This window comes from Leptosomus discolor, chromosome 13 (assembly GCF_034619465.1).
Source record: "Leptosomus discolor isolate bLepDis1 chromosome 13, bLepDis1.hap2, whole genome shotgun sequence".
NCBI lineage: Eukaryota > Metazoa > Chordata > Aves > Leptosomiformes > Leptosomidae > Leptosomus > Leptosomus discolor.
The window spans coordinates 613,496-639,940 of record NC_141403.1 but is presented as its reverse complement, the minus strand read 5'-3'; the positions used below and the strand labels follow the sequence as shown (position 1 = coordinate 639,940).

General features: G+C 41.6%; 1 protein-coding gene across 1 annotated transcript in view; it reads left to right on the top strand.

Annotated features, from left to right (window-relative positions):
* Positions 1 to 26,445, top strand: part of ZNF521 (zinc finger protein 521) — a gene marked incomplete at its 5' end in the record, with an annotated part of 246,223 nt that overhangs the window by 9,058 nt on the left and 210,720 nt on the right. The window contains 3 exons of the mRNA XM_086472764.1: positions 8,475 to 8,537; positions 9,587 to 9,646; positions 15,258 to 15,437. Of these exons, the coding sequence (XP_086328890.1) occupies positions 8,475 to 8,537; positions 9,587 to 9,646; positions 15,258 to 15,437 (303 nt within the window). The remainder of the gene's footprint in view (positions 1 to 8,474; positions 8,538 to 9,586; positions 9,647 to 15,257; positions 15,438 to 26,445) is intronic.

Sequence of the window (26,445 nt, the reverse complement as noted above, 5' to 3'; positions counted from 1 at the left end):
CCAAACCCTGTTTTTGGAGAGCTTATTCTCATGTGAGGCAATAACCTGGAACAGGGGTTTTGTCCTTACCGATCAGGAAATGCAAAATCTCTCTCCCAGTTTCTGCTGCGGACGCTCAGTGTTACACACGAGTGTGGAAAACCTAGAGCGCTTTTAAGTCTAAATGTCCTGGTTAACTGCACAATAGATGGCTTTTGTATACAGGGCCTGAAACTTGTTGTGCGCTCACTATTGTTAGCTTGTGTTTTGCCGGGAAAATGTATTTCAAATGATGAATTCTGTGATAACTGATTTTTTTAGTTTTGTTTTTTGTTATTTTGTTGTTCACTTCTTTTGGTAACCTAAGTTCAGCTTCCATTATTGACTCATTAACTTCTTGAAAGGCACTTTAAAACCAAAAATAAAATACCTACTGTGTTGCTGGACTGGATGATATGATGTAGTGAGGCAGTGTCCTTGGGAAGACGAGGCTGTGCTTTGATCAACAAAACTTTCGCTGGCACTGAACTATGATGGCTGTAGGTTTTTTTTTTTCCAGACAGAGTCAAGTGAATTTCTAACTTTGACAGTGGCAGTAGGAAGGAGGAGGGGGTGGGGAAGTTAATTATTTCCACCTCCAAAGAATACAATTGCGAGGAAGGAACTTTCTGATTCACTGGTTCCAGGACAACAGGATGTCAAGATCCATGCCTGATGTAACGTTTTCACTCTGAAGATGGGAGGAGGAAACGGGTTGCTATTGGTCTGGGTGTGCAGCCGCTGGGAAGGGATTGCATTACCCAACTTACAAAGAGCTAGAGCGTAGGGAAAGATTTGGTTTTCGATTTTTGGTGAATGTCGAGCAGAAGACTTGCTAGCCAGATACAAATGTAAACCAATGAAGGAAGGTCAGAAAGCTCTTAAGGCCAGGTCCAAAAAAAAAAAGGGCCTGCACGCTGCGAGATGCTAATTTACAGGTGCCTGCCTGCCCAGTGGAACAGTTGTCTTGCACCAGGCTCTTGGGTTCTTTTAGATAAAGAAAATGGGTAGGTTAGGGGTTTATGAGTGCTGTTGAGTAGGAAACACCTCAAGGAGATAGCATGAAAAACTTGGGCAGGAGGACGTGTCTTAGCTCCTCCCCTGTTGTAGATGTGGGCGTCTGTCTTGGTGCGATAGGGTGTTTCATAGCAGTCACTTACCTGATCCAGCTCTTTGGAGATGGGGGACAGGTCGTTCCTTTCCTCCCAAATTAGAAGGAATTGAGGAGTTTCGCTGCTGCTCTTCCTCTCCCCGTTACTGAAGAGGGAAAGTTATTTGCTCTGCTAGGACGTGAGGGGTGGGGGTGCTGTTCTGTGCTTTGTCTAAGGGTGTTTGAACCTCTGTCTCTCAGGGAGTACATCAGTCATTACGCAGCAGCATGTTGTGCCACGAGTTGCCCTTTTATTTTTGTCAATGGTGTTTCCCTTTTCAAAAGTGTGATTAACTATTGTTGGACAAGAGAGTGAAAAAGAGCGCTCATACATGGCTCTAATGGCTTGAGTACCAGTGGAGAAAGAGAAGACCTGGGTCCTGGTCTGTCAAGTACTTACTGCAATATTATTTCAAATTAATTATTTCAGTGATGTTGGAACTGGAGTCCATGTGTCCCACTACCCAACTGGGTGCCCTAACCACAAGGATAAGGTCTCAGGCTAATTCTCCTTCCCAGTTCAGTGAATATTATAGATGAGGAATGGCAGCTTCAACAGCAATGACTGAGTGCACGTCAAGTCCGAGAGTACGTGCTCTTTCTTAGGGAGCTGATGATGTGAGTACAAATCCTTCTGATAGAGAAGAAAGTTGAGCTGGTGGCACCCATGTCCTGGGTGAGTGATCTGATGAGTGTGTGTGGCAAGAGGGGGAAAGGAAGAGGTATTTCAACCCACACATTTTCTGCCAGTGTCTTGTAGCAACCAGGGAAGGGTATGTAAACTTGGAGGAACTAGCCCATAAGACTGCGTCCAAAGCCAGGGCTGGCAGGAGAATATTTAATCTTCGGCTAGCCAGCTGCGGTGGGGCTTTGGTTTGATTTCAGCATTGAGCTGCACAGCACTGAGGGAGCCTGGATGATCAAACCATAGGTACTGCCTGACCTGAGTGGCATCTGAGCAGAACTTCTGGCAATTTACATGCAGCATACCCTCATGACTTTTTGGGCTTCTAGGCTGCTTTGTGGATATAGACTGGAGTGCTGTTTTACATGGTAGAAAGTTATCCAGAACAGAGCAGAGAGTTTGAGGGATCAAAAAGACACTTATAAAACCCAGGTACACAATAGATGGACATCTCTGGTAAATCAGGGATAATCTCAATTGAAAAGAGGTAGGTTTTTTAACTCCGATAAATGTATGTCTTTAGGTAATAGAGCTAAAACATGCAGCTGTATTTTGTTTTGGTGTTGGAATGGTGTCAGACAACCCAAACTTCTCTATTTAAGTGCCTGATTTTAGGCACATAAATAAATGACTTAACTTTCAAAGGCAATGGTCATCTACTGTAACCTTTACTGTAGGTCCTTATAGCCCTTCCTTACATCACCTGTCTTCAGACTTGTGTAGTGGTGGTTACTTTGAGGTTCTGTGATCCATGTGTCAGTTTGATTCAAACTGCTCTCTCTTGCTGAGTGTAGGCTTTTGCAGACAGTGTTTAATGAATTTCCTGTTTTCTGAGCACAGTTGAAAATACAGGTCTGTAGGAGTACCAGAAATTGTTAGTTATGTCCTTCAGAGAGACTAAGAAAGCTCAGGTGATAAATAGCTTCAGTATACTGAGAGAAGTCACTCTGAAAATATTCATGTTGAGTGCTGGGTTTGGTAATTAGGCTTAAAATTTATCTTAGCCTCCTAACATCTGCCTTGTCCTCAGAGTGGACTGGATGTCCACAGTCACGTTGTCAGGAATGGAGGTGGAGTACTCGTTTTGAGACAGGCGGGACAGCTGAAAGTCCTGACCCGGGTGCTAAGAACTGACTCCCAGAGAGATTCCCTATTGCGTTGCTAATTCTCACCGTGGTCCTCTGCTAGACTCGGAGAGCTGTTACAGTCTGTTACAGTGCACGATAGAGAGTCTTAGGGATGTCAGGAGTTTACCAGAGGTTTATAAAAAGCTTCAAGATTCTTTGCAGAAAAGTACTAGTACTTTTAATAATATATCCTACCATTATTAGTTTATTGTAAACATTATTTTATTGTAAACAATAAAAATATGAGTATGTGTAGATGTGGCTTAATCTTGTTAAAAGAAGCATGATTAGGGAGGCAAAGTTAGTGTTCTGGGCAGGATTAGTTAATCTGCTACCTCAGCTATCCAGAAAAAGATATCCCCCGCACCCTTAGCTTTGGAGTTTCTGTAAATTCTCCCTGTGCTGCAAGAAGGAGCATCTTCTGCCTTTTCTGCACACAAGTTACGTAAAACTGGGCATGTTTAGGCTGTCACATTTGGATGCTGTCATCCTTGAGATCAAGGGTTGGATGAATAGCCAAAGGATTTCTTAAGTATAATTTCTTTCCACTTAAGTATATTTATTACTTTTATGTTTATGTGCTGCCTAGGAAAAGACTTTATTTTAGCATAAGAATAATATTTTCCAGCCACTGCAGTCTAATTGGGAACTCCTAATTCAGTCCTTCTACATGAAGAACATAAGGGGAAAAAAAACCCAAGCTCAGTGTTGGGATACACTAAAGAGAGGAGTAAAAAATATGAATGCTATGAGGGGCTTTGTCTTCTAGAAAAAAGGGAATACATGAAGAAAAATGCTTTATTTAACAGGAATCTTTTAAGGAAAACAATACTTTCCAATATCAATAGAATACTGTTACAATGCTGGGTGGGGTAGAAATCCCACGTAAAGGAAAACAGATCAGAAATACAAATGTTCATGCGTATGATTAACTGGATTTTTGTGCAGTTGTGGCTGCACACAGAACTGATTTTCAGCAGAGTTCTGGAATGTAGATATTTGAGATGTTAATTTGCAAATGCTTTTCTTTTTCTGACTCTTCTTACACTAATGTCATTGGGTGCATATACCTTTGGGAGTCAAAATGCTGGTCGGGTTTCTGGCTAGTAGCTGATAGACGTGTATTGATACCAGGTGAAGCTGTTCAGAAAACAGCACTTTCTTGGTAGTTCTGAACTTTTATGAATGCTGCTTATCTTAAAGGACATTATGAAGCAGCCTGAAATGGTTGTTGACTTCCAGGAGTCACCCACTGAACTGCTGCTTCCGTGCGGCGTAGCCAGGTGTGAAATCCTGCCCTTGCACGTGTTGGCCAGAAGGTTTAAAAGGTGAGTCTTGGAGCACCAGCGCTACCTAGGGAGAGAAGAGAGTGGAGGAAGGTGTAGGCTGAGCAGGTGATGCACTGACAGGTGATCCTGCATTTAATACTACCCTGTAACTTCTTTAATTTCAGTTCTGTGTCCTGACTGAACCCTTACGGAGGTGTATTTCCACAGCACGTTATTGCAAAGTGCAAAACATCTTCAAAATCCATTGACTTTAATAGTTAGAGGATACTCTGCACCTCCTGTAACAGGCTCTTAAATTTGCCTTCTGCTATGTGATTAATCTATCTAATCATACTTAATATCTACCTGTAGATGGTGGCAGTATGCATGTCCTCTTGGTTTTTATGTGGCCATGAGGAGGAGGGAAAAGAGAAGTAGAGAGATACTTCCAGAAATTACAGTCATTTGTAGGTACTGAAATAATGGCGCACACATTTATTTCTGTTCTGTGTGGGTAACTCGGTAAATTGTGTATTGATTATGCTAATACAGCTAGTGTCTCTATTACTCGTCTGCAGAAATTATTCAAACATGTAGATTGAAGATGCACTTTGCAAAGCTACCATCCTAAGAAAAAGGCTTTTGTGCAAAGATGGCTTTAAATTGAAATACTAATATATGCTAATGGAAATTTATAGATTAAGTATTGAATTATAGGAAATGCAAAGTGCAAGTTAAAAATATATATTCTAAACTTTCTATCCCAACAGCCTTAGTTGCTCTATTTGGTTTATTTTCACATCTCTCAAGGAATATGTTTTAGGAAGGGATAAATCAATAGCAATCTATTTTTATAGTTTATTTTGGGATATGTGGCTTCTCCTGCCTTGTTTAACAAGCTGAAAAGAGGCTCAGGCATTTGGGGCAGTTCTTTTTTTTTTTTTTTTTTTTTTAATTTTTTTATTTATTAACCCACTCAGACTAGAAAACAATACTCTTTTTTAAATTATCTTTTGCTTTTATTTTACTATGGTTTGTAACAGCTCAGAAGTCATAAATCTTAGCTGGAGTTCTCCACAAGGCTTCCTTCTCAGTGAAAATGTCCTTTTTCACATTTCTAATTTTGTCCGTTTCTTTTCCATGCAAGGTTTTTCCCAGGCATCAACCAGACATGACTTGGGCCCTTCCAGAGGGTGCTAAATCTACAGATTAACTTCTCAGTGAAGGGGACTCCTGGTTAGTTGGTAGAACATGAATGAGATTTTGCAAGCTAGAAAATCTGTGTGTATTTTGTACTAACTTTATAAAATAGTCTCCCACCATTACAGGCTAACCTTGTGTCCCATGAAGAGATGCGTCAGCTAGCAGGGTGACATCCTCGTTGATCAGCAGGTGTTGCTGTAGAGCAGTCAGGAGATTAACTCTATTTTGGGACCTCTGTATGAAAATTCCCATGGGTTTTCCTCATTGGCTGTCCTTGGTGGTACTACCTGATTGATTGGTTGGTTGGTTCTTTTTTTTTGTCTTTAAAAAGGAATAGTTGGTCTTAATGTTGACATTCAGCAGCCTAAGCATGAGAGATGCTCTGAACTGAAGCCAGGTTTTGCCTTGGACACTGGCTGTACCAAAGCTGAAATGTCCTAACCTTTCACACAGATATAGCTTCAGTTTAGAGATATGGTTTTTGCAGTAAAATGTTGAAAACTGGTGTCTGTCCAACCCACAAGCTTTTGTAATGGGAGATAGAACTGACCTGCTGGAATTCTGTTTTCCCTTACTGAGATTTTTTTTTTTTTTTTAAATGCTTTCAAGAAGTGTGGTGCCACAGCCGTTGTGGTGGTCTGGTCTTTTTTTAGAAATTTTGTTATTTGGGGTTCCTGTTCATTTTGTTTTCAAAAGTTGCAGTGAGAAAATACGTAGTAGGGACTTGATGGTTTGTTGTTTTAAGGAACAGATAAGTCAACTGAGAAATATTTCTACAGCTAACAAAACAGGTGACCTGTGGTCATAAACACGTAGTTGTAGGGACAAGGAATATTGTTGCTTTCATGACAACTTTATTTCACATGTATCTAGAAGTGCTGTTCAGCAGTAACATCCCTTATAGTCTGGATTCAAAAGCTATTGCTCTGGTTTCCTGAGGCCTCTCCTTTTACTAGTATTCTATAACTTTGTTATCTAGAATTTATCTTGCCTCGTGCTAGGTTGTGGTATATGCTGTAGTGAAGGTGATGTGCAATTACCGTCGTAGAGCATCAGTAATTTTGATGTTTGAATTAATAATAGTGCGTACACACCGCTGTTTTATCGGCACATCGTCCTTGTGGCTCGTTTTAGTTACGTTTCATGCTCGTGCTGGAGGAATGGTTTTGGTTAGCAAAACTTACAGCATCTCTCTCTATAGGTTCTGAAAGAAAAAGGTATAGTTAATGTTTAGGGAAGTTGATGTTGGCTGCATGTCACACTACCTTTCATAGTCAGGTGAGTTTAACAGTGGCCTGAGAGCTGAAATAGCACCGAAGTTTTCGGAGTCTGGTTGTGGAAAGGCATCAAGTGCTAATCGAGAGCTTATCTGATGCTGCTGGCTGTAGCTTACTTAAGGTGACAAATACCCATGCTAGTCGGAGGAATGATCTAACTTAATGCAAAGGAGAAGGAGATGCTGTTTTGTAGATGATTTCTGCTGATGCTGAGATTTCCCTTATTCTGTGGGTTTCGTGGGGTAGTTTTGTTTCTTTCACTGTATTTCCCTCTAAATGTGGTTTTAATTTTCCTGACAAATGTGTGAGTCTAGTTGAATATTACTAGCTAATACAAGTAGTGACCTACTTGGGTCTGTTGTGGCTGAGAATCCTTGAAGAGCTTGGAAGTTAGAAAGATGCTAACCACAAAGTTACCTGCCGTGATGCTCATTTCCTTTTTTAGTTTGATAAAGACATACAGTGGTCAGCCTTTGTTGAAAACAAACCTCAGCTTTCACAGAATTTTCAGATCCCTAAGTAACAGGGAAGTTTTAAACGTTTGGTTTCACAAGGCATACGCTGTCATGTTTTCACATTACGAAATTGCATACCTGAAAAGAATTTGTTAGGCAGTATCCATGTTTCTTTTTTCCATTTTAAGCCCTAAAAATGTTTGGTGTCCCTCTCGGTCAGCAGTGTGAAGCTTAGCACGTTTGGTGTGCAGTCACTTCTCACTGGTGGGAGATTCTGGTACTGCAGCTGGTGGCAGTGGCCATTCAGTACAGAACAGCAGAGGAGATGAACTCTTGCGTTTTAGTTTGCGTGCACTCACAGGCAGATCTTGTTTACCTCTTAGCAGGCAGCTGCTTTATTTTAAAGTTTACTTGGGAATTGGTTCTTGAAGAGTTCATGTTTGGCCACCTCAATTCCATCTTTAAACTTAAAAAAATGCTAGAATTTCTAAACTGCCTTTCTGGATCAAGTTGTGACATGTGTCGTGGTTGAGTATTTCACTGGTAGGTAACCTTTAATAAGGTCGATCAGTAGGTACTGATGACCAAGGTGAGTTTTCTCTTGAGGGATGGACAGTTTTCAGTTTTAGAGCTTGTTCTTGAGAACATTTCTTGGAAATAGATCAACAGCTGATGGTGGGCATAAGCAGGGTCAGGTTGGGCTGCTGGAGAGGTTTCGCTGGGGGCTTTGCGGGCATCACAAAAGGCGGGGGTTTTTTTTGTAAACTGTCTACTAGTTGTATTCCTTATTTTTCTTGCTTTATTTATAAGTCTTACTGATCTGTGTTGCTCTAGTGAAAAATCTTTCTGTTTAGCTCAGTTTGTGATTGACCACGTGTTGCCCGAAACTCAGCTTTTCATGAGCTTTTCCCATTGCTTTCTTTGTCTGACCAGTTTCCTTTGGCTGTGAGGACTGCTGGGATGACTGCTTCAGCATAACAAAGAAAATCATACAGTATTATCACAGCTGAAGTACTGGTAACTTCATGGCTGCAAAATACAAGCTCAACTGAAACAGTCAGCTCATAAAATCGTATTTTGTGAAATACTTCACTTACTCCAGGGCTGGGGAAACTTTATCAGATCTCTGTCGATGAGAGGAGTGTGCTTGCTAGCCACAGCTCTGGGACAGAGATAGAGGTTGTGCAGAGTCCTCCAGAGATTGTACTTGACGCTTTCTAATATATGCACTGTGTTTCGAGTTTCTGGTGTCCTAAGAGTGTCCTTATGAAAACTGGTGTTTTTTTCCTAGAAACTCAGATTCTAGAAACAACCAGTTGTATGAAGCCTTGGGGTTGGCGGAGGAGGAAAAGAGGTACCTGTGGAGTGTGTATATGTATCACTTATTTTGAATATATGTCTAGATTTATATGTGACCCTAAGTGTTGCACTCTCATATCCCAAGACCTGGGAAAAACACCCCAAATCTTTGGATTTTAACTCCGTTGCATGATTATTTTTCGAGGTCTGAATTCTTGGGAGTGGAAATGCTGCAGAAGTGCAGTCTTTCCCCTTTCAGCTTTTTCCCCTGTGGAGGCAGAATGAATTCTTTTCTCTCTGCTGTTCTCTAGCTCAAAGAACTCGGTCTTTGGGAGAATAAAAAGGAAATGGTTCTGCCTTTTAGCTCTTCCCTTACTTTTACTTTGGGAGAGTCAATCTGACTTAGGCATTGTATCAGAGCATATGAGAACAGCACTCTCTAATTTTTCAAAGTAGCAGCAGAATGGCTCTTGTTAGGTTCACTCTTGCCCAACAAGTTTTGAATAGTGAATCTGACAAGAATTGTATTGTTTTTAGTTCTACTGCTCTGGAAAGCTGTGAGCCAAGGGAAAGATGCTGGCATGGTGTATACAGTAAAACAGCATGGGGTTAGTTCTCCTTTGCAAGGCTGTCTGCACTGCTGAGATGTTTGCTACTGAATATAGGATTATTATTATTTTTTTTTAAAGCCTACGTATGAATTAGCACACACACCTCTCCCGTCTGCCAGGAGAAGGCTTTCTCTTATCCGTGTGGAGTGAGCAGAATCTTAAAGCCCAGAATTATTCTCTCATTTAGTTCCATAATCAAATACGATAAAGTGCATTGAAGACAAATATCCCAGAGGAAATTCGATTTGGTTTTTAAGCCCTGAAAACGATTTGGTTGCTCTGTTCTCAGATCTGTAGCTTCCACACAGCAACGTATTCTGTTTTGGTCTGGTCTGCGCTTTCGCACTTTGCAGTGCAGCTTTTCTTGCCCGTGTTGTACAAGCATTACTGGCTTTCAGAACTGAAGCTGGTGTAGAGATGCTTGAAACACTTCAGCTACCTACCTAACATCTTTTTTTGTTTTGTTTTTGTTTTGTTTACCTTTGTCTGACAGTAGAAGAAAGTGAAACAGAGGACCAGCAGGCAGGTGTGGGACACACAGCCGCACAGACTGGTAATGCTGAATTCCTTCATTAGTGCTTGCTTACCGTTTGACAACAGTGTGAGGGATTTTTGCATCGGGGTGTTTTTGCAAAGCCTGCGCTCTTCTTTCTCTGTTTCAGCTTAGAATTCATTCTTGGGGCTTGCAATGGAAAGTAACGTTCCTCTCCCCTCACCTTTCAATTCCCGAGAACTAGAAATTCTGCCTTTTGTAGGTCAGCCAACTGAAAGTGAGATGCTTCTAAAGTGCAGCATGCTTTTCTCTTTTTTTTCTATTCTTTTCTTTTTTTGTGTGTGTGTTAAAAATAATCCTTCCCTAGATACTCCACATGAAAGCTCACCCTATGCTATTGCAGATAAACGAGTATTCATTCCACTTAAACTATTTTCATATTTGTAAAATATGTAATTTGTTCTAGGATTGTTTGTGTAATTTCTTACCAGTCAGGGATTAATTAAGGGCTCCTTAATTTTAAGTCAGTGAGACTGGGTGGACAAAGCTGTAGTTTGAGTCAGGACTACAGGTTATGTATTTGTTACTAATAATGAAGAAGTAATTGTTAATTTCCAATGACAACAAGGACTCTCTTATTCTCTAATACGATTCTGAGAATGCAAGAAATACTTCACTTCTGTCTTTGGTACTGATTCCCCAGAACTTTATCTGAAGAGCAGGACTGACTCATCTGAATAGTCACGTTCATTCAGCTGAGGTCACCTTTTGGAGTAAGGGCTGACTCCTTAAGGCTATTCCTAGAAGGCTAGTCATCTCTGAATACATGTAGGTAACTTGTTTGAGAACAGTTGGAGTTATCCCTCTTATGAAGGTGAAGAATGCAGTTAATTTTTTCTTCAGCTAGAAGACTTTGTATTTCTCTTGTGTGTGTGTCCTGTGGGTTTGTGTTTGGTGCTTTGTGCCTTTTATAGGTTCTACTGGCTCTGTGCGTAAACTATGTCATTTGAAAAGAGGAAATAAAAGTGAAAGAGTTCTCTGCTTTTTTAATGGGAAATTTCTCAAACTCTTCTGGATGTACTTATGTCTCCATTTAGCTATCTGCAATCTTGAAAAAAAAAAAAAGCAAACTTGCGCTGCTGTAGACGCATGAAGTTGAAAAATAGAGGACTGCAAAGCTGGAGATCAATATGACAAGGAATGGTTGCATTTCTGCATTTTTTCTTAAAATAATTCTCAATGGTTGAGTTGTCTTGGTACTTATTTATTTCCCATCGTGTCCTGTGTTGTCCTCTGTCTGTTTCTCGGCGAGATTTAACATCGTGCTTTTCTCTCTAGCAAGAATGCGGTGCTGCTATTAAAAACAAAAAACCTTCTGATAGAGCAAGCAGTGCAGAAGGCCCACACTGTGTACACACTGCCAGAAGTTTTTATAGTAATACTTTGTATCTAAGCTCTGGCTCTAACCATTAAATGTGCTTTTTATAGAGTACCAAGTTATAAATGTAGTGCAGCTACGGCATATTAATCTTACTGCAGAGATTTAATGAGGCAGTTGTTTTGCGATGGACACTATTGGGAGCAGAGAGCGACAGAGTTTTACTTTACCACTGAGCTGAAGAAATATTCCTTGCCTGGTAATAATTATAACCACATGATCTAAGTTTTCCTTTCTTTTGCCAGCACTTTTCCATGCAGAAGTGGCTTGGAAGGAGGTCTACTGCAAGGCAGTGAAATGGATTGGAAAGGAGGCTGTTTTCTTGGTAGTTTGATGTTTTAGTTGTGATTAGCTATGGATCCTTGTAGCATAGGCAGAAATATGTAAGATGAGTTTCAAGAATACAGATAGTCTTTGCCAGTCCACTGAGATGGCTTTTAGATATTCATTACTTTTACTTGACTTTTATATGGGTTATAAAAAGTAAATGTGGTGAAACCTCATTTTTACATGGGCAGAATACAATTTCTGCTGGTTGGCCTTAAACCGCTCCCATACTTGAAATTAATTGAAGTCCATGGCTTTATTGCCTCCAACACTTTTAAGCCAATGCAATTTTTCATTTTCCCCGAAGTTGCAGTTTTATTAGACCAAGTTACAGCAATAACATCCCTTATGGGGAGGAGGAAGAAGGGAAGGGGAGAACCACCTGCCAGGGAACGTAGTAATGAGAAAATCATGCTTCTTTTAATTTCCATTTATAAATAATGTTAACATAATCAGTAACAGAAGACAACTGTTCTTTCTCTTCTTTTTTTCCTTTTTTTTTTTTTAAAGTACCTTAATAGTCTGAATTTATTTCTGTTTCAAAAAAAGTAATCCTCCTTTCTGTACTAGATAATTTTCAATGATATCTGCAGATGGAGTCAATGTGTATTGCTGCTCATGTGTATTGGAAAATTTCAGTTGGTGCATGGCAGCCTCTGAAATAGGGTAGGGAAGCCTCTGGAAATGACAGTGGCATTTGCAGATGTTGGGAAAGGTAATCTTACTATGCAGACAATCTTTGTTGAGGGAATTGTGGCTGTGGTTGTTGCAGATATTGGGGAGAAAGAAGTGTGGGAGATGAGTGACATTGGCCCTGAAGTCTGTATGCGAGCATGAGGTTTGAACAGGAGGTTAAGGAGAAAGTACAGATGAATGCATATTGCATTTATAAAATCTGTTGTATGCCAGTCTTTCAAAAGAGCATCTTAAGTAAGGCAGCTTATCCTCAGTTTAAGTAACTGTTTTTATGGTTAGACCAGCTCTTGATGGAAGATATTTGTTGTTTTAGGAAAAGCTGTCTATTCACAAAGTGTTCAAGTGGTATTTTCTCTCTTTAAATATCTCTTTATTTTGGTGGTGACATCTCTTCGTGGAAGCGGATCACAGTGGAAATGCATTCATTGAGAGGGGCTGAGACTGCCAGAACTCATTTCACAAAGCTGTCGTAGGCTAAACTCGAACCTAGATCCCAGAGGGTCCCACTTAAGTGTTGACCTAAAAACAAATGTGCCAGTTGGCTAGAGCATGTATTCTAAAGTTGGAGCAGAAGGGAATAAGCTTGACTGACTTCTGTCCCTGTAGAGTTTATATCTGCAAGTGCAGAAGGAGAAGCAAAACATTTATTAGTCTTAAAATGATTCTAATTTTAATAACTGGTCTCTAAGTAGGAAGCTTTAAATTGGGCGATTCTTTAGGCTTTTGTGCACTAAGGGGTGCATGTGTGCCTACGTGTGCGTGTATTGCTGAATTCCTGTGAAGTGAAAGTGTTTCTGAATAATAAGTCTTGAGAATTCCCTCCCCTCCCTTTTCTTTCCCTCAGCATTGTACTTAAAGCAGAGTCAGACACTACCCTTCTTTTAAAACAAACAGGTCTGTAAATTTTATGTGCAGCATTTAAATACTCATGTTAAAATTCAAACCCAGTGCCCACATTTCCCTGAGTGCTGTCAGTTTTATGAGATGAAACTGGGAGCTTGAGCTGAACAACTAATCGTATGCGATGTGCACATGCTGCCTTCCAACAAGTGTTTAATGATGTCGGGGTCAGTTTGCAACAGTTAAGGCAATTATTTATTTTTCAGAACTGCTTATAACTTGGTGATCTCCTAACTACTTTTGTTAATCTTGCAAAATGTCTTGGAAAATGAAGTAGCAGTGGAAGCTATTAGATTCAGAGCGTTCAACAATGGCTGAAATGCCGTAAAGTCCTTTTATTTAATTAGCACCCCTTTTTTTGTGTGTCAGTTTGCAGACTACTCCTCTATTTCGAATTAGCTGCCCAAGTGGAGGTTCTCACTCTTGAAAGTAGCTTGTGAGTGTAGTTTGTCATGTAGGGATCACACACAGTATATAGGCAGGGCTTTTGCACAGCAAATATATTTTTGCCTTCAGAATGTGTTTTTTATTTTTAAAAATTAATCTGGTTTCCCTCTGTAATATAATTCCCTTAAAAATAAATTCTGCCCTTTACCCCTGTCAAAGAAATTCCTCGGTTTTGATCACGAGCCACATAGCATGAGGAAGACTTCCTGACATGGGTCATTTCCAGCTTCTGCTTGCGGGCCTGGCTGTGCTTGCCCAGTTGAAGGGCGGGGTGCAGCGGTGTGGAGCAAAGGATGCCGGAGGATGGTGAGAGCCCTGACCTTCATCATGGGCAGCGAGAACACCTGTGCTTCATGCACGGTGGCAAATCCAGGAATGGCTGTGCCCACATCTCTGTAGGGTGCCGAGAGAGGACTTGAGAGTGGTTTAAAGGGGAATCCCCTTCCTCTTCCTCCTCACCTCTTCACCAGTCTAATGTGAATTTAGGGTTGGCACGTTTTCCTTCCTCTCCTTTCAAGCAGTTGTGTATGGTCCTGGTCAGTTCCAACGCTAAATAAAGCGAGTTCACAGATACCATCTCTGTTGCTGTGGACGAGAAGCCTGCTCCTGCTTAGCCACACGCTTGGCGAAGGGGTGTGCCGTCTTAAAATGTGCTTGCACAATCTCCTGGTGTTCCGTGAGTTTGTCCTGGCTTTCTAAAATGACTTGTTCAGTCTTAGCTTTCTCAAATATCTAAAAGGAAAGATGAAGTGTCCAAAGCAGAGAAGGGAAAAGTGGTGAAACACTTGCATTCCTTTTGCAGGAATGTACACAACCATTTTTCTTCTGCATTTCACTTGTTCTACTGTGGTTCCCAAGGAAAAACAAAGTTAAGTGCCAGCTTGCTTTATTAGGGAAGACAGATTGTTTTATTTCTGTCTTTTGAAGGAAGCTTTTAGTAAAGTGGGCAAAAAGTCAGGAGTAGTTAAAGCTACTCTGCTCCTCCTCAGAGGAGGAAAAGTTCTAGACTTCACATTATCTCACCCTGTGATGGCCGTCTGCGGGACGGAGGTAGTGCAGCGAGCTGTGTGGCTTCTCCGCGCACAGGGGATGGCAGTGAAACGGCACGTTTCTGCCAGTTTAAAGCTTCAACTGGGCTCAGGACTGCTAGGGCTATCCTGCCATCCCTGAAATGCACAAAGGTCTCCTTGTGCACTGTTTAGGTTTTACAATAGTTAGTTCCCAGTTTTCCATAATCTGGCAAATAAAAAACTTTATTGGCTTTGTCTTAAGTCGTACACAAGTTCAAAGCATGTGTAGCATTTTGACCCAGCGTATAATCTTTCCAGGGCTTTGTTTGTGTCAAATAGTGTGGTGATGGAGTATTGGAGTGGGTTGTAAAATCAAGATTAATTTCATGTTTATGTAAATCAAATTTGTTAGTCTCTTAATTCTGGTAATTTCCTGTGAAACGCTGTAGTTAACAGTGAAAAGAAGTTCCTGCACACTCATTGATTTGATTTTTCTTTTCATTGAAAACTAATTGCATAGGTGGTTTATCCTTTCTTACAATGATCAAAGCAGCTTCAATAGCTGTGATAAAATTGACAAACGTAACATTGAAGCGTGGAAGAATTGCTTGAGTGAGAAAAGGAGCTGCATTTGTGGGAGGAAAAGGGAAATTCTCCTTTCATTGAGATTAGCAAAAAATTAAGGAAAAAAACCTACTTTGCTTATTTAGCAATAAAATCTATGGTGTGCTGCAGGCTTGTGCAAATATGTTTCTTCTCATCATTACCGCAAGAACCTATCTTGATTTCTTTTTTTCTTTTTAAAGGTTCTTTTCTTAGATGCCTGACGTCATGGTCTTGATTTTTCTTTCAGACCCTAACTGTAAACTAGAAGACAAGACAGAGGATGGAGAAGTGCTAGATTGTAAGAAAAGGCCGGACGAAGGGGAGGAGCTGGAAGAAGAAGCTGTGCACAGCTGCGACAGCTGCCTCCAGGTGTTTGAGTCGCTGAGTGATATCACAGAACACAAGATTAATCAATGTCAGCTGACAGGTAAACAATACTTATCACTTGTGGCTTCTTGCACTGTTCTGCTTCTGCTTCCCATCCTCTGCTTCTGACCTCCCTCCCCCTTCTCAGTTATTTTATTCCTGCACTTGAGTGCTTGGGCGAGACCTTTATAAACAGATTCTGGGACAGGATTATACTGTCAGTGGGGCACTACAAGTCGCCCTCGTGCCAAAGGATGTATGGATAATTACTGCATTGTCACTCTGTTTAAAGTGTTCCGTGCCGGACTGCTGCCTGTGTTTTCTAGATGCATACTGTGCAGCTTTCCATACTTTGCTTATACATGTATTTTCCTAAGTCCCTTGTGAACTCAGAGGGCATTTGTAAGTGGGGTTTAAGTGCAGCTGCATAACGAATGAATTTGCACAATGGCATGTTGCAGATCTGGGCTGGATGTTGCATTAGTCTAATCTGTTAACTACAAATGACTGTACAGTAATCAGTAACTGAATGTGAAGAGGAATGAAGCAAATTGGTGGAGGGAGAATAAAATTGCAGCCTTAGTCAAGGGGCAGAGCTGAGTGCTGATGAGATACGACTGGGTTGAGGAGGGCTGGGTGAACAGACCTGTGGCCAACTCGGGTTCCTCTTTGAAGTGATTGTAGACAGCCCCCTCACTGAGTTTGCTCATGAAATCTGCTGAAGTAGTTTTGCCCTTTGGATTTAGTAGGTCGTTTGATGGTACGCCGTGTAGGTCCAAACAGGCTCAGTACCAACAGAAAGGTGTTTTTATTTTTTATTAGACGGTACTTTAGTTTTAGCCTCTACAGTGTAAAATGCATTTATTGTGCAGTGCAGTTCTGTTAAAACCCTTTCTCTATTATGACTTTGTAAACAAGGAAAGCCATCCTTCCCACTTGGGAATGCTTTTAGAAGGTGTGCGTGTGCTCATGTTTGGAGAGCTTTCTGAGTTATTTTTGGTTCCAGTAGATCCATAGGCTAAGTCCTGGCAGTATGACATAAAAGTCAAATAGCAGTACTGCTCTTGAGGACAAAGTGTGAAAAGAAGGTGAGAAGAGGAGGAATAAGTGGGCAGGAGGAGAAGGAAGGTTGAGGAAGTAATGTGAATTTGTCTAATAGTTTTAATCCCAGCTTCAAATTATGGAAGATGAAAATCTGCTGCAGCAAGAAACGTTTACTTTTATTGATATATCGCTTTGCCTCTTCTTGCCTACTTTTTCTAACTTCAGATACAGTCAGTTCTGCCATTCCCTATTGACACCTACAAAGTTCTAGAGTGTATTTGTCTATATTGCTGATGGTTGCTGGCAGTATGGGTATTCCCTCTCAACTTTAAAACACTCACTGTTTTTCTCTGCTTTTCTTCATGCCCCTCTTCTTTCTTTTGCTCTTTCTGTGGTGAAAAATCAGTGGCTTTAGGTTGTCTCTTCCTTCCCTCTGCCAGAAACCACTCCCTGTGCTGCGATCCTCTGGATCTCCCCTTTACTGCCTCAGATCCCATTTATTCATCCCTGTTTTTCCACCTCGATACAGCTCCTTTCTGGTTAGTTAGTTACTGCCCCCCTGCCCCTAGTTCTACCAAGTGGTTTCTCTGCTTTAAAGCTGCCAGTAGAATGCACTAAACAGGGCTTGCACAGTTGGGTTGGGAAGCTGAAGAAAAGCAGGTGGGGGAGCAGTAAGTAGGAGGAGTCCTAGAGCACTGCTCCAGAGCACAGCAGTTCTTGCTGAGTTGTGTGGTGAAATGAGAGTGAGAACAAGTACGCTGGATTAGTCTATTGGGGTGCACGTGTGAAGGCAGGAATACATGTGTAATGTCAGAGGAAGGGGGAATGAAAATGAATCTTGAAATTGTTTCAGTTCTTAAAAATACCTTTGCCTCCCTTTCAAAGAAACTTGTGGTAGTGAATGCATGGAGCTCGGACTGTTTGAAAGGTAACGAAGGGAATAAAAACCTAAAATGCTCATCCTTCTGGACTACCAAAAAAAAAAAAAGCCAACTGTCCTCTGTTTCTAAATGTGAATGACTGAAATACACCATTAAGTTGAGAGAGGGGCCTGGATGGAATGGGCAGAGTTGAGGATTTCCTCTTTCTCTAGCAAAAAAAAAAACTAAACAGATGCTTAGTGAGGTGAATTCAGTGTATGGCCTAACACTAACTAAAAATAATCTAAACCAATGAGGTTTTCTTAAATGCTGTATCCTTAATCAGTGACAAACGGTTGACAGACAAGCAGCTTACCTTTCTCTTCTGAAGTACAATGTATATTTGACAAAATAAAGTTTGCTTTTAGGATTTTAGGCATGCTCTTGCCTTTCTCTTGGACTTCCACCAGTGCCTTTGGGGGCCACATTCAGATTCACAGTTTTCAAAAAAAAGTATTACTGTGGAGGGGTGGCTGCACCTCTCTTTCTCATCCCAGTCTTCTAACGCAACAGGGTGTTACCTAATTGCCTTGGTTTTCTCCATTTGGAGGAGTCCCAATGAACCTAGTAGACACCCTAAGGTATTTGTCTGTCACTAAGCTGTTAATGAAAAGCAAGAAGTTTACCAGAATTGAATTTTTTCTACTGTATTCTGGTGTTTGGGTCAACTGTGTTCTCTCTGGAGGAGGGCAGACTGTATCTTCTATCCTGATGTATGATCTTTCCAATCTGGGCCTCATCTCAGGTACTGAAGAGTTACCCAAGTTGTCCATTGTGTAAAAACACCAGGGCTGTCAGCCTCTGAAGTTTACATTTGATTTCTGAAGCCCTCCAAACCCTGATTTTTCAGGTGGCTGAGCGAGCTGCGGCTTGTATGGATTTTACTGAGCTTTGGAGGGGCTTTGTGAGATGCACAGGGAGCTGCACTGCAAGAATTCATGAACTGTGCATGTTGACCCAGTTATAGGGTCATTTTCCATACAGTTATTCTGGGTAAAATCAACAGTTACTTTGATGGAACAAACAGGGTGGCAAAACGATGGCTTAAGGCAACCCGTTATTAAAATCCTGAGTATGAAACGTGAGAGTTGGGTATCATAGTGTCTTGATTGCGTCTAAGTCTACCAACTTAGTAACATGCTGGAGAAAGGGGCTTGCCGCTGTAGGTTCTCAAATTGACACTAGGCCTTCTAGTTTTTGCATTTGGAAATGTTAGTTCTGTTCTCTGAAGCTTTGACCCTTGAGTGGAAGGAGTAGAAATGCTTTATTGATTCTTTCTGCACTCTCAACCAAAGACAGGAATGGGGAGAAGGGAACTGGTTTGTTAAACAGCGGTCCCAATCTCTCAAAGTGTCAGTCACCCCCACCTATTCAGAGGGTAATGGAAGATGAGAATCACTTACAACTCAAAACTGAGAGATTTGGCTCTTGGATCTTGAATTGCTGTCCTCTTGCAGATTTTTTTTCAAAGGAGAAGAAAAATTTCTCCCCAACTGGTTGCTTCCTGTAATCTGTTGTTTGAATTGAAGTCGTGCTTTTTTTCTAGAGAAGGGCATAGCTGTTCTTTTATCCTAATGTGTGCGCGATTGATCTTTTCAATTTGGGTCTGATCCAATATCCATTGAAGTCAATGAAAGGATTCCCATTGACTTCAATGGAGGATGGAACAGGTCCTTCTTGAGCTATTTGGTAATATTTTTTGCTATCATCTGAAATTCTTGTACTGAAGCTTTCTCTGAAAAGGTGATGATTTATTTATGTTAATTGCTGACAATTCCTGTGATGTTTGTGGAATACAGATAATGGATAAATGGGGGGGAAAAGTCCAAAAAAGTACTTTGCGATACTTGTAACCGTGGGCAGATAAGATGCTGAACTGTATTAATTTAGTCATTTCAAAAGATGGACAATAAAAATATGGATTTAATAGTGTTTCTCTGATGTTAATGCTTTTCTCACTCTATCCTTCCTGCAGCATATCTATTTAATAACTCATGAGCCACTTGCACATTGTCATCCTCTAAGTTATGTATATAAGTAAAGGATGCAATTAGCATGGTTATGAACCTGATGTCCTTCTAGTGTATGTTGGTTTGGATCTCACCATAGGAACATGCACGCATGATCAAATGTGCTGCACTACTGATAAACCCTCAACTGTGCCTTCTGTCCTCCTGCCGACAGGAAAAGAAACTTAACTTTTTGCAATGCTGCCGTATATGCTGTTTGTGGGGCACAATTTGTCCGACACTTTCCCTAATTTTCTCCTGCTTGATTTATAATCTCTTCTCCCTGCACAGTGCTTGGTGCTGTTTATTTCACCTTTCAGTCCTCAGGGATCTCATACTCTACGAAGCCTCCCCTGTGTACGTGAGAGCTGCCTCTCTGCTGGCTGACTCTCTGTTCAGAGGCATTCAGCTTCAAGCTTGGTTCTCTCGAAGATTCTGTAGGTCACTGTGGCATCAGAAGTCTCAGCCATAACCAGAGTGAAACTAGAAAAAGGAGCATCCTGTGGTGCTGCCTTGCTTGCAGTCAAACATGCAGTGAACTTGCCTGTCTGGTTGGCCAAGTTGTTGAATAATTCGTGGATGTGCTGGTACACAAGAGTGCCATCCTCCACCTGAATGTCAATAGACCTAGTGCGTGTTGCAGGACTTCCCTGCTAGCCCCATCGTCATCACAGGCTGTAAGACTTGTCTGAAAGCAAGCTACTGAATCCTATGCAGCCCTAGCTTCAAGGCTAAGGGTGTTCTGAGGTAAAAGACATGAAGTATTTCTGCATTGGGGATATTTGTTTTACCTTTAGGTGATCAGGTAGACTTGGTTTTATGCTTTGGGCTCTAGCTTAGTACTAGAGCTTTGACAGGTTGAGTAAGTACGCCACGTAGAGCTGAGAGCCACCCGTGTTATCCCGTAAGTTGTTTCTGGTGTTAAAAAGGTACTGGCTGTAGCTGTGTGTCCCCTGCCAATGAGGACATGCAGTCCTGCTCTCTAGCCCTGCTCAGAGATTCTTCTCACATGCCACCTGAAAATAATTCCAGCAGACATATTTGGGACCAGTTGTTCAGAGTGCTGCTTTCCACCAGCACTGGAGTAATCACTAGGTTGGGAGCTTCTAGCTAAGTCAGTATTTCTGTGTTTCCAATTATGACCAAAATTAATTTTCATGGATACCATCGTCCTGTATGGTTGACAAACACCTTCTTGCATGTCTACGAATAAGAGGTTGTGCTACCTAACAGCTTCACAGAGAGCATGCACCACGAGTGATCATGGACTTACCAAATGGGAGGTAATAGAGATTCCACTGTAATGGTTTCCTTCTCTTGCCTCTTTTCTCTTCTTCCTAGTGCCCAGGAATCTTTCATCTTTCTGAATGTGTTGGTAATGCCAAGACCATCTCCTTCACTAGAAGACTTGAAAACTTTCCAGGGGATTTTGTCCCAAAGGATGTATGCTGTGCACAGTGAGACTACAAGATAAATGTTGTGAGCACTTGGCGTTATCATACTTTGATATCCTAGCTAGGATTGCTCTTCCCGCTAGCAAAAGAATGCTAGAGCTGACCAAATATATTGCAGGTCTTCCCATTGTTTTTTTCAGTTTCCACTACCTGGGTGGAGAAAAGATACATGGCAAGGGTCCTTGGTCATTTCTACAGTACAGAGAAAAATCTGAGCTTGATAAAAGTGCTTCTCAGGACAAGGACCCTAAGAAGTTAAATCTATGATGTACCAAAAGCATATTCATCTGCCTCATTGCAGTTAGTGGCACACTGCCAAGCCCTGTTTGCCAAGTACAGTTACTGCACTTGAGAGAGTCACCCTGTTTCTCTTGAGAATTCCTGCACCAAGAACTGCGTATGGATTTTACATTAAACAGTTATTGAATGAAAGACAAACAGTGCTTGGACTGGGGACTTGAGCTTAGGCCCCTCTTTTTCCTTAGAGGGCTTCCCACTTTCTGTACTACAGAGACATGCTTCTACTTTTCCATTTGCTTTGGACCACAAACTTCTGACTTCACCACAAAATGATACTCTGTTTGACTGAGACAGTGGAAAGCAGACCCTCTCCTCCAATTTCCTGTCCCAGCCAACACACGTTAGTTTGATGTGCTTTTTTGAGTTTGCAAACTGTGGACTCACATCCTTGGAGAATTATGTGGTCCAGGACCCCTATCTGCAACTCCAGATCCTTGACATTTGGGGAAAAGGGAGAACAGGGAGGTAACTACAGCTTCTGCCTCAAAAGGTCATAATTTTGAATTCAGAGAGCAGTGTAAAGCCTGTCAGTGGGCTTGGATGGAAGATTTATATGCATTACAGAATGGCCAAGGCCTGCTAAAATCGTAGCAATTTGGAGAATCTGCCATCCAGAACTTCATATGCAAAACTGCATGCTCCTAGGGAGGATAGATGAAGGTCTTGATAATTGCGTTCTTACATTTTCATATCAAAATTCTGTATAAATACTTCTGTAGGTAGCTTGGTAATGCTCAGATGTGGAGGAAGCTTGTGTATGTCAGAGCTGAGAGCTGTGGAAGTAGGCCACGTAGCCTTCTTCAAAACCCCTGTGCTTACCTTGAGAGACATTAGATCCATGATGAACAGCCAACGTGGGCAAGGAGGCATAAACTCCTCCCCCTTTTGCTTGGAAACCGTTAATCTCTGCTCTTGAGATTGTTAGTCGGTCATAAAACCAGTAGATCTTCACCTCCTGGGTGCTTTAAAAGCAGCCTGTTGCATTTCCCGAGTTGTCTGTCAGTGACCTCTTGTAAATGAAAGCAGCTGATGGCTGAATCATGGAACTGTTAGTCTTGACTCAGGGAACCCCCGTAATAAACCTGTTCATGAGCATTAATTGTATGTGCCAGAATTCTTGTTCTGTTTGGAGGTGGGACAGGAAGCAAGTGCTGGTGTCTTCCAAGGGGCTTTGAGTGCTTCCTGTATGTCTTTCATTGATTTTTTTTTTTTTTGTTTTGTTTTCCCCTCAATTTTGCTTTGGTTTTCCTCTTTTTCTAGCCTGATTTTCCATCACTGAAAAAGTGATGGAAAAAATTAAGCACATACTGGCAAGGATAGCTTTGGTTGGCTTATCTACTGTATGAGTCCACCAAGGACTTTACAGCGTGTGAAGCTGAGTTCCCACGTCGCGGCGAGGTACTGGGCCGGAGCCGGTGTCCCCGCAGCGGCGGGGAAGCCGCCGCCTCGCCGGGTACCATGGACAGAGGCAGCTCCCGGCCGGCCCGGGAAGGCCCGGTCTGCGGCAGGAACCACCCAACTGGCGACCGTGGTGCTCTCCTTGGCAAAGGGCTCTGGTGGACGCAGCCCCAGTGCAGGGATTGCCAGGTCTAGTTCTCACTACAACTGTCTGGTAACTGCCTTTTACGTTTAAATAATGTAGCATCGTGTATGGGGCACTTAGGGCTCATCTTGCAGCCATCCATGCCTTCCTAGGCAAAGGGAGTATGGCAGCAGTTTGGCCAAAGTGCTGTTACACGCACAAGGTATCCATTCGTGTCCAGAACATGAACTCAGTCATCCTGGGACTTGGGCATCACACATTTGGACCATGCTTTTCATCACTTCTGCTCAAAAGCTTCTCAAGGAAATACCCTTTCACTGAAGAGGAGTGAATATTGAGGACAGCAGTACGCTGTTTTGTGGGTTAAAAGACCCCATGTGCCTGTCACCCAGAGTCTGTTTTTCAGCATGTACTCAGAGGTTTATGCGAACAATGTACCTTATTTCAGTGTTTTCTTCCCAAGCCATGCTCAGCAGCAGGACTTAATGGTCGCAATCCTAAGCTGTACCAAAGGACGTGTCTATGTGGTGCTTGTTTGACACAGGGCTGTAAAACACCGATTGGGCATATCTGACATGCCATTGTGGGTGAGCGCAATAGCATCAGTCTCTGGGAGGTACCACGGTAACATTATAAATAGTTCCACTTCTGGCTTTGGTATTTTGTGGTTACCAAGCTAGCTCTACAGCATCGTCCCTGTCTCCAAGCACTGATGTGCCCAGCTCCCTAGCTTTGTCAGGCTTAGTTCAAGTGCCTCCCTGGCACTCTGTTGAAAATCCGCCCTAGCTAGATCCAGAACTTTGTTTTATTACATTGACAGTCTGTTGCTCCATTTATTTATAGCCATTGCTGGGTGTTCTAAAGGTCAAGCCGTTTCCTCACAGAGCGTTTCCAAATGGGCAGTGCAGGGAATCTCTCTGTGTTACCGTTTGGCTACTGTGTCTTTCCAATTGAATATTAACTTCGCTCTCCCAGTGCTCGAGTGACATCTCCCGCCTGTTTCAGAAGAGGGTCCAATTTCTGAGATCTGCCAGGTGATGACATGAGGTAATCCACTGACCTTTATCAGGCATTGTGTGAAGGACGTAACTGCCAGAGCTCATTCCAGTTTGGGGAGCGTAGTACTATAATCACTATTTGATCTATGCAGCTGAAATTCCTAATTCTCATTGTCCAAGGAAGATGGTTGCCTGCAGGGGAGAGAAGGGAGGGGGCAGGGGGAATCATCAACACTGGCACATATGTGAAGAAGAAAAAATAGTCATTACTTACCCTATGATAACTATGCTGCCTCCAATTACTGTTGTAATCAATATGGATCCTGTGGCCAAGCTCGTCTTGCTTTTCACAGTCCTCAGTAGCACAGACTTTGAATTGCAAAGCTGCTGCTGATCCAGGGTCATAGCTACCCTGACCTTTACCCAGTACAGTGGGAATTCATGTGTATGATTCTAATAGACACACTATTAAAAATAAAATAATGATTGTCTTGCATGTATGCACATATATACACCTACAGCCCGTATCGACTACAGTGTTTCAGAGAATCAGTTACTGTAGGGTAAATACCTGTTGTTTATTCTGTGCTTCTGTTTTACTGGAATATTTATAATATATTGTCAGTGTATTACAAAGTGGGTCTTGTTGCCATGACAAATTAGTCTTTTTAAGTGGTGAATTTCCTGCACCTTCTAAAATAATTTTCTTGAAATACTTGCTGTTTTTATTATTGGTGCTTGCTTTAATTACCATTTAGAAATGAACAGAATGGGAGGTACAACAGATTATCATTACTTATATGTTCAGCAGTTAAAATCATAGCTTGAAAACCAAACGTAACAAAATGCCCCACAGCTCTTTAACACTTTGCTTAATACAATTGTAGAAGAACCTTAATTCGTGTTTATACAATCAGCTGTAGAGTGTTAAGGCTTCCAGGTGATGTGGTAGTTCACTAATACACCACCTATACGGCTCAGTTTATCCTTTCAAACATCGTCTAGTGGGTGTAAAACAAAAAAAAAAACCCACCCTGCTTCTTATGAAAAAAGAGAATTGTTGGAGGGGAAAGGTCCTTAAAGACTTTCTTTCTAGACCCTGCCTGGTCTTGGCGTAATAACCTGTCTGAGATGGCCCTAACACTCTGTGATGACATCTGCTTCCATACCCTGACTCGGTTAGAGGGAATAGGGTTAAGACAAAGCACATCTTAATTCACCCAGGGTGTTCTGAGCTATGCCTTGTGCTTTTTGAGAAGGACACCTCTTGTATTGAATACTCTGTTGTGGAAATCCACCGAGATGTTCAGATAGAAATTGAGTCCTGGCCCAGGGTGCTTCACCTGTGGGAAACACTGCAGTCCCTTTTACTGAAGCTCCTCTGTTTTTGACAAGACACCAGATATGCCATTAATTCCAACTGTTCTTCCAACATGACTGATAGTTGAGGCAAACTCTTTCTTAATGTGAACCCTTAATATTCCTAATTTTATATCCCTGTACTTGTACTAAGAGGTCATAGTCCTTAGCTGGGGATATCATTTGGGAATGCTGTAGTGTAACTGAGATCTATGACCTCTTAATAAGCATCAGGAGAAAGAGATGGGGATCATTCGACAACATGCCCTGGGGGTACTTTCCCTTCAAGAAGGCAAGCTGGAACTGTTCAACTTTTTTCTCTCTTTCAGTTTTTTACCTTCAGGGGGAAATTGATCGATTTGGAGATGATTATTCCATAATCTCTGAATTTTTCTCTCTCTCTCTACACTGCAATGGGAACTCCTTGAAGTTTAAAGGGGTTGTGTCTCCTGTGTGCACAGTGGAATGAACCCAAGGAGTTTATGGGGACAGCAGTTCTCTTAGCGCAGTTAGTGTAATAGTAGGCAAGTTTGGAACTAAAATACCAGGAGGGTCTGTGGATAGAAGAGGGTAAACTTGTTATTAAATTTGGCTGACTAAGCATGGTCACTTCTCTCAGTGGATGCTTCATTTGGGAATATTTTTGGGGGGAGGAAAGGGGGTTTTCCCAGAAATGTGGATGTATTAAAGGCATGGTAGAACTGAGAGTTATCATGAAACAAACTAGAAAAGGTGAACTGGCAGTTGACTTCTAAAAAAAACTCAAACTTGACGAAGAGTATTTGAACAGATTTAATAATGATGTGAAATGCTGGAACTTTATCTGCAAAATTTTGGTTTATTCTTGAAATTGAAATTTACTCTTAATAATGTTACCAAAACCATGTTAATTTTATACATATTCAGGTAAAGTGATATAATGTTTTTGTCTGTAATATTTCTGGAGCACATAAAATGCAGTAAATTATTTTTGCCTGGATGTAAACAAGGAAAGCATGTTCTCAGGACGGGGAATGAACTGCGAGTGCTTCAAAATGTCTTTTGAAATAGACCTCTACATAAGATAGTGCCATGGATTGGCACGTGGTCGATACGTATAATATGTGGGAATTAATTTTAAATTTCTTAAAAATACCTATCAGTGGTTTATTACCTCCCTCACCGTGACCAGAACTGGTGTCTCTCATTTGTTTTACTGCTGGATCCCAGCAGGAAGCGCAGCCTAATGACTGAAGGAAGGTTGGGTGACTCATGCGGGGGAGGCTGGAGAAGGGTCAAGTTTTTCAAGCACTTTGCAAACCTTCTACCAGCTGTAAAAGCAAAGTGTAGGGAAATGAAAGGGCAGTTGCTAATTTACCTTTCTCTGACAAATGCAGGCCTTCAGCATGAGTGCATAGCACGTCAGTTTTGCTGTTAACACGTTAATTAACATCAATAATTTT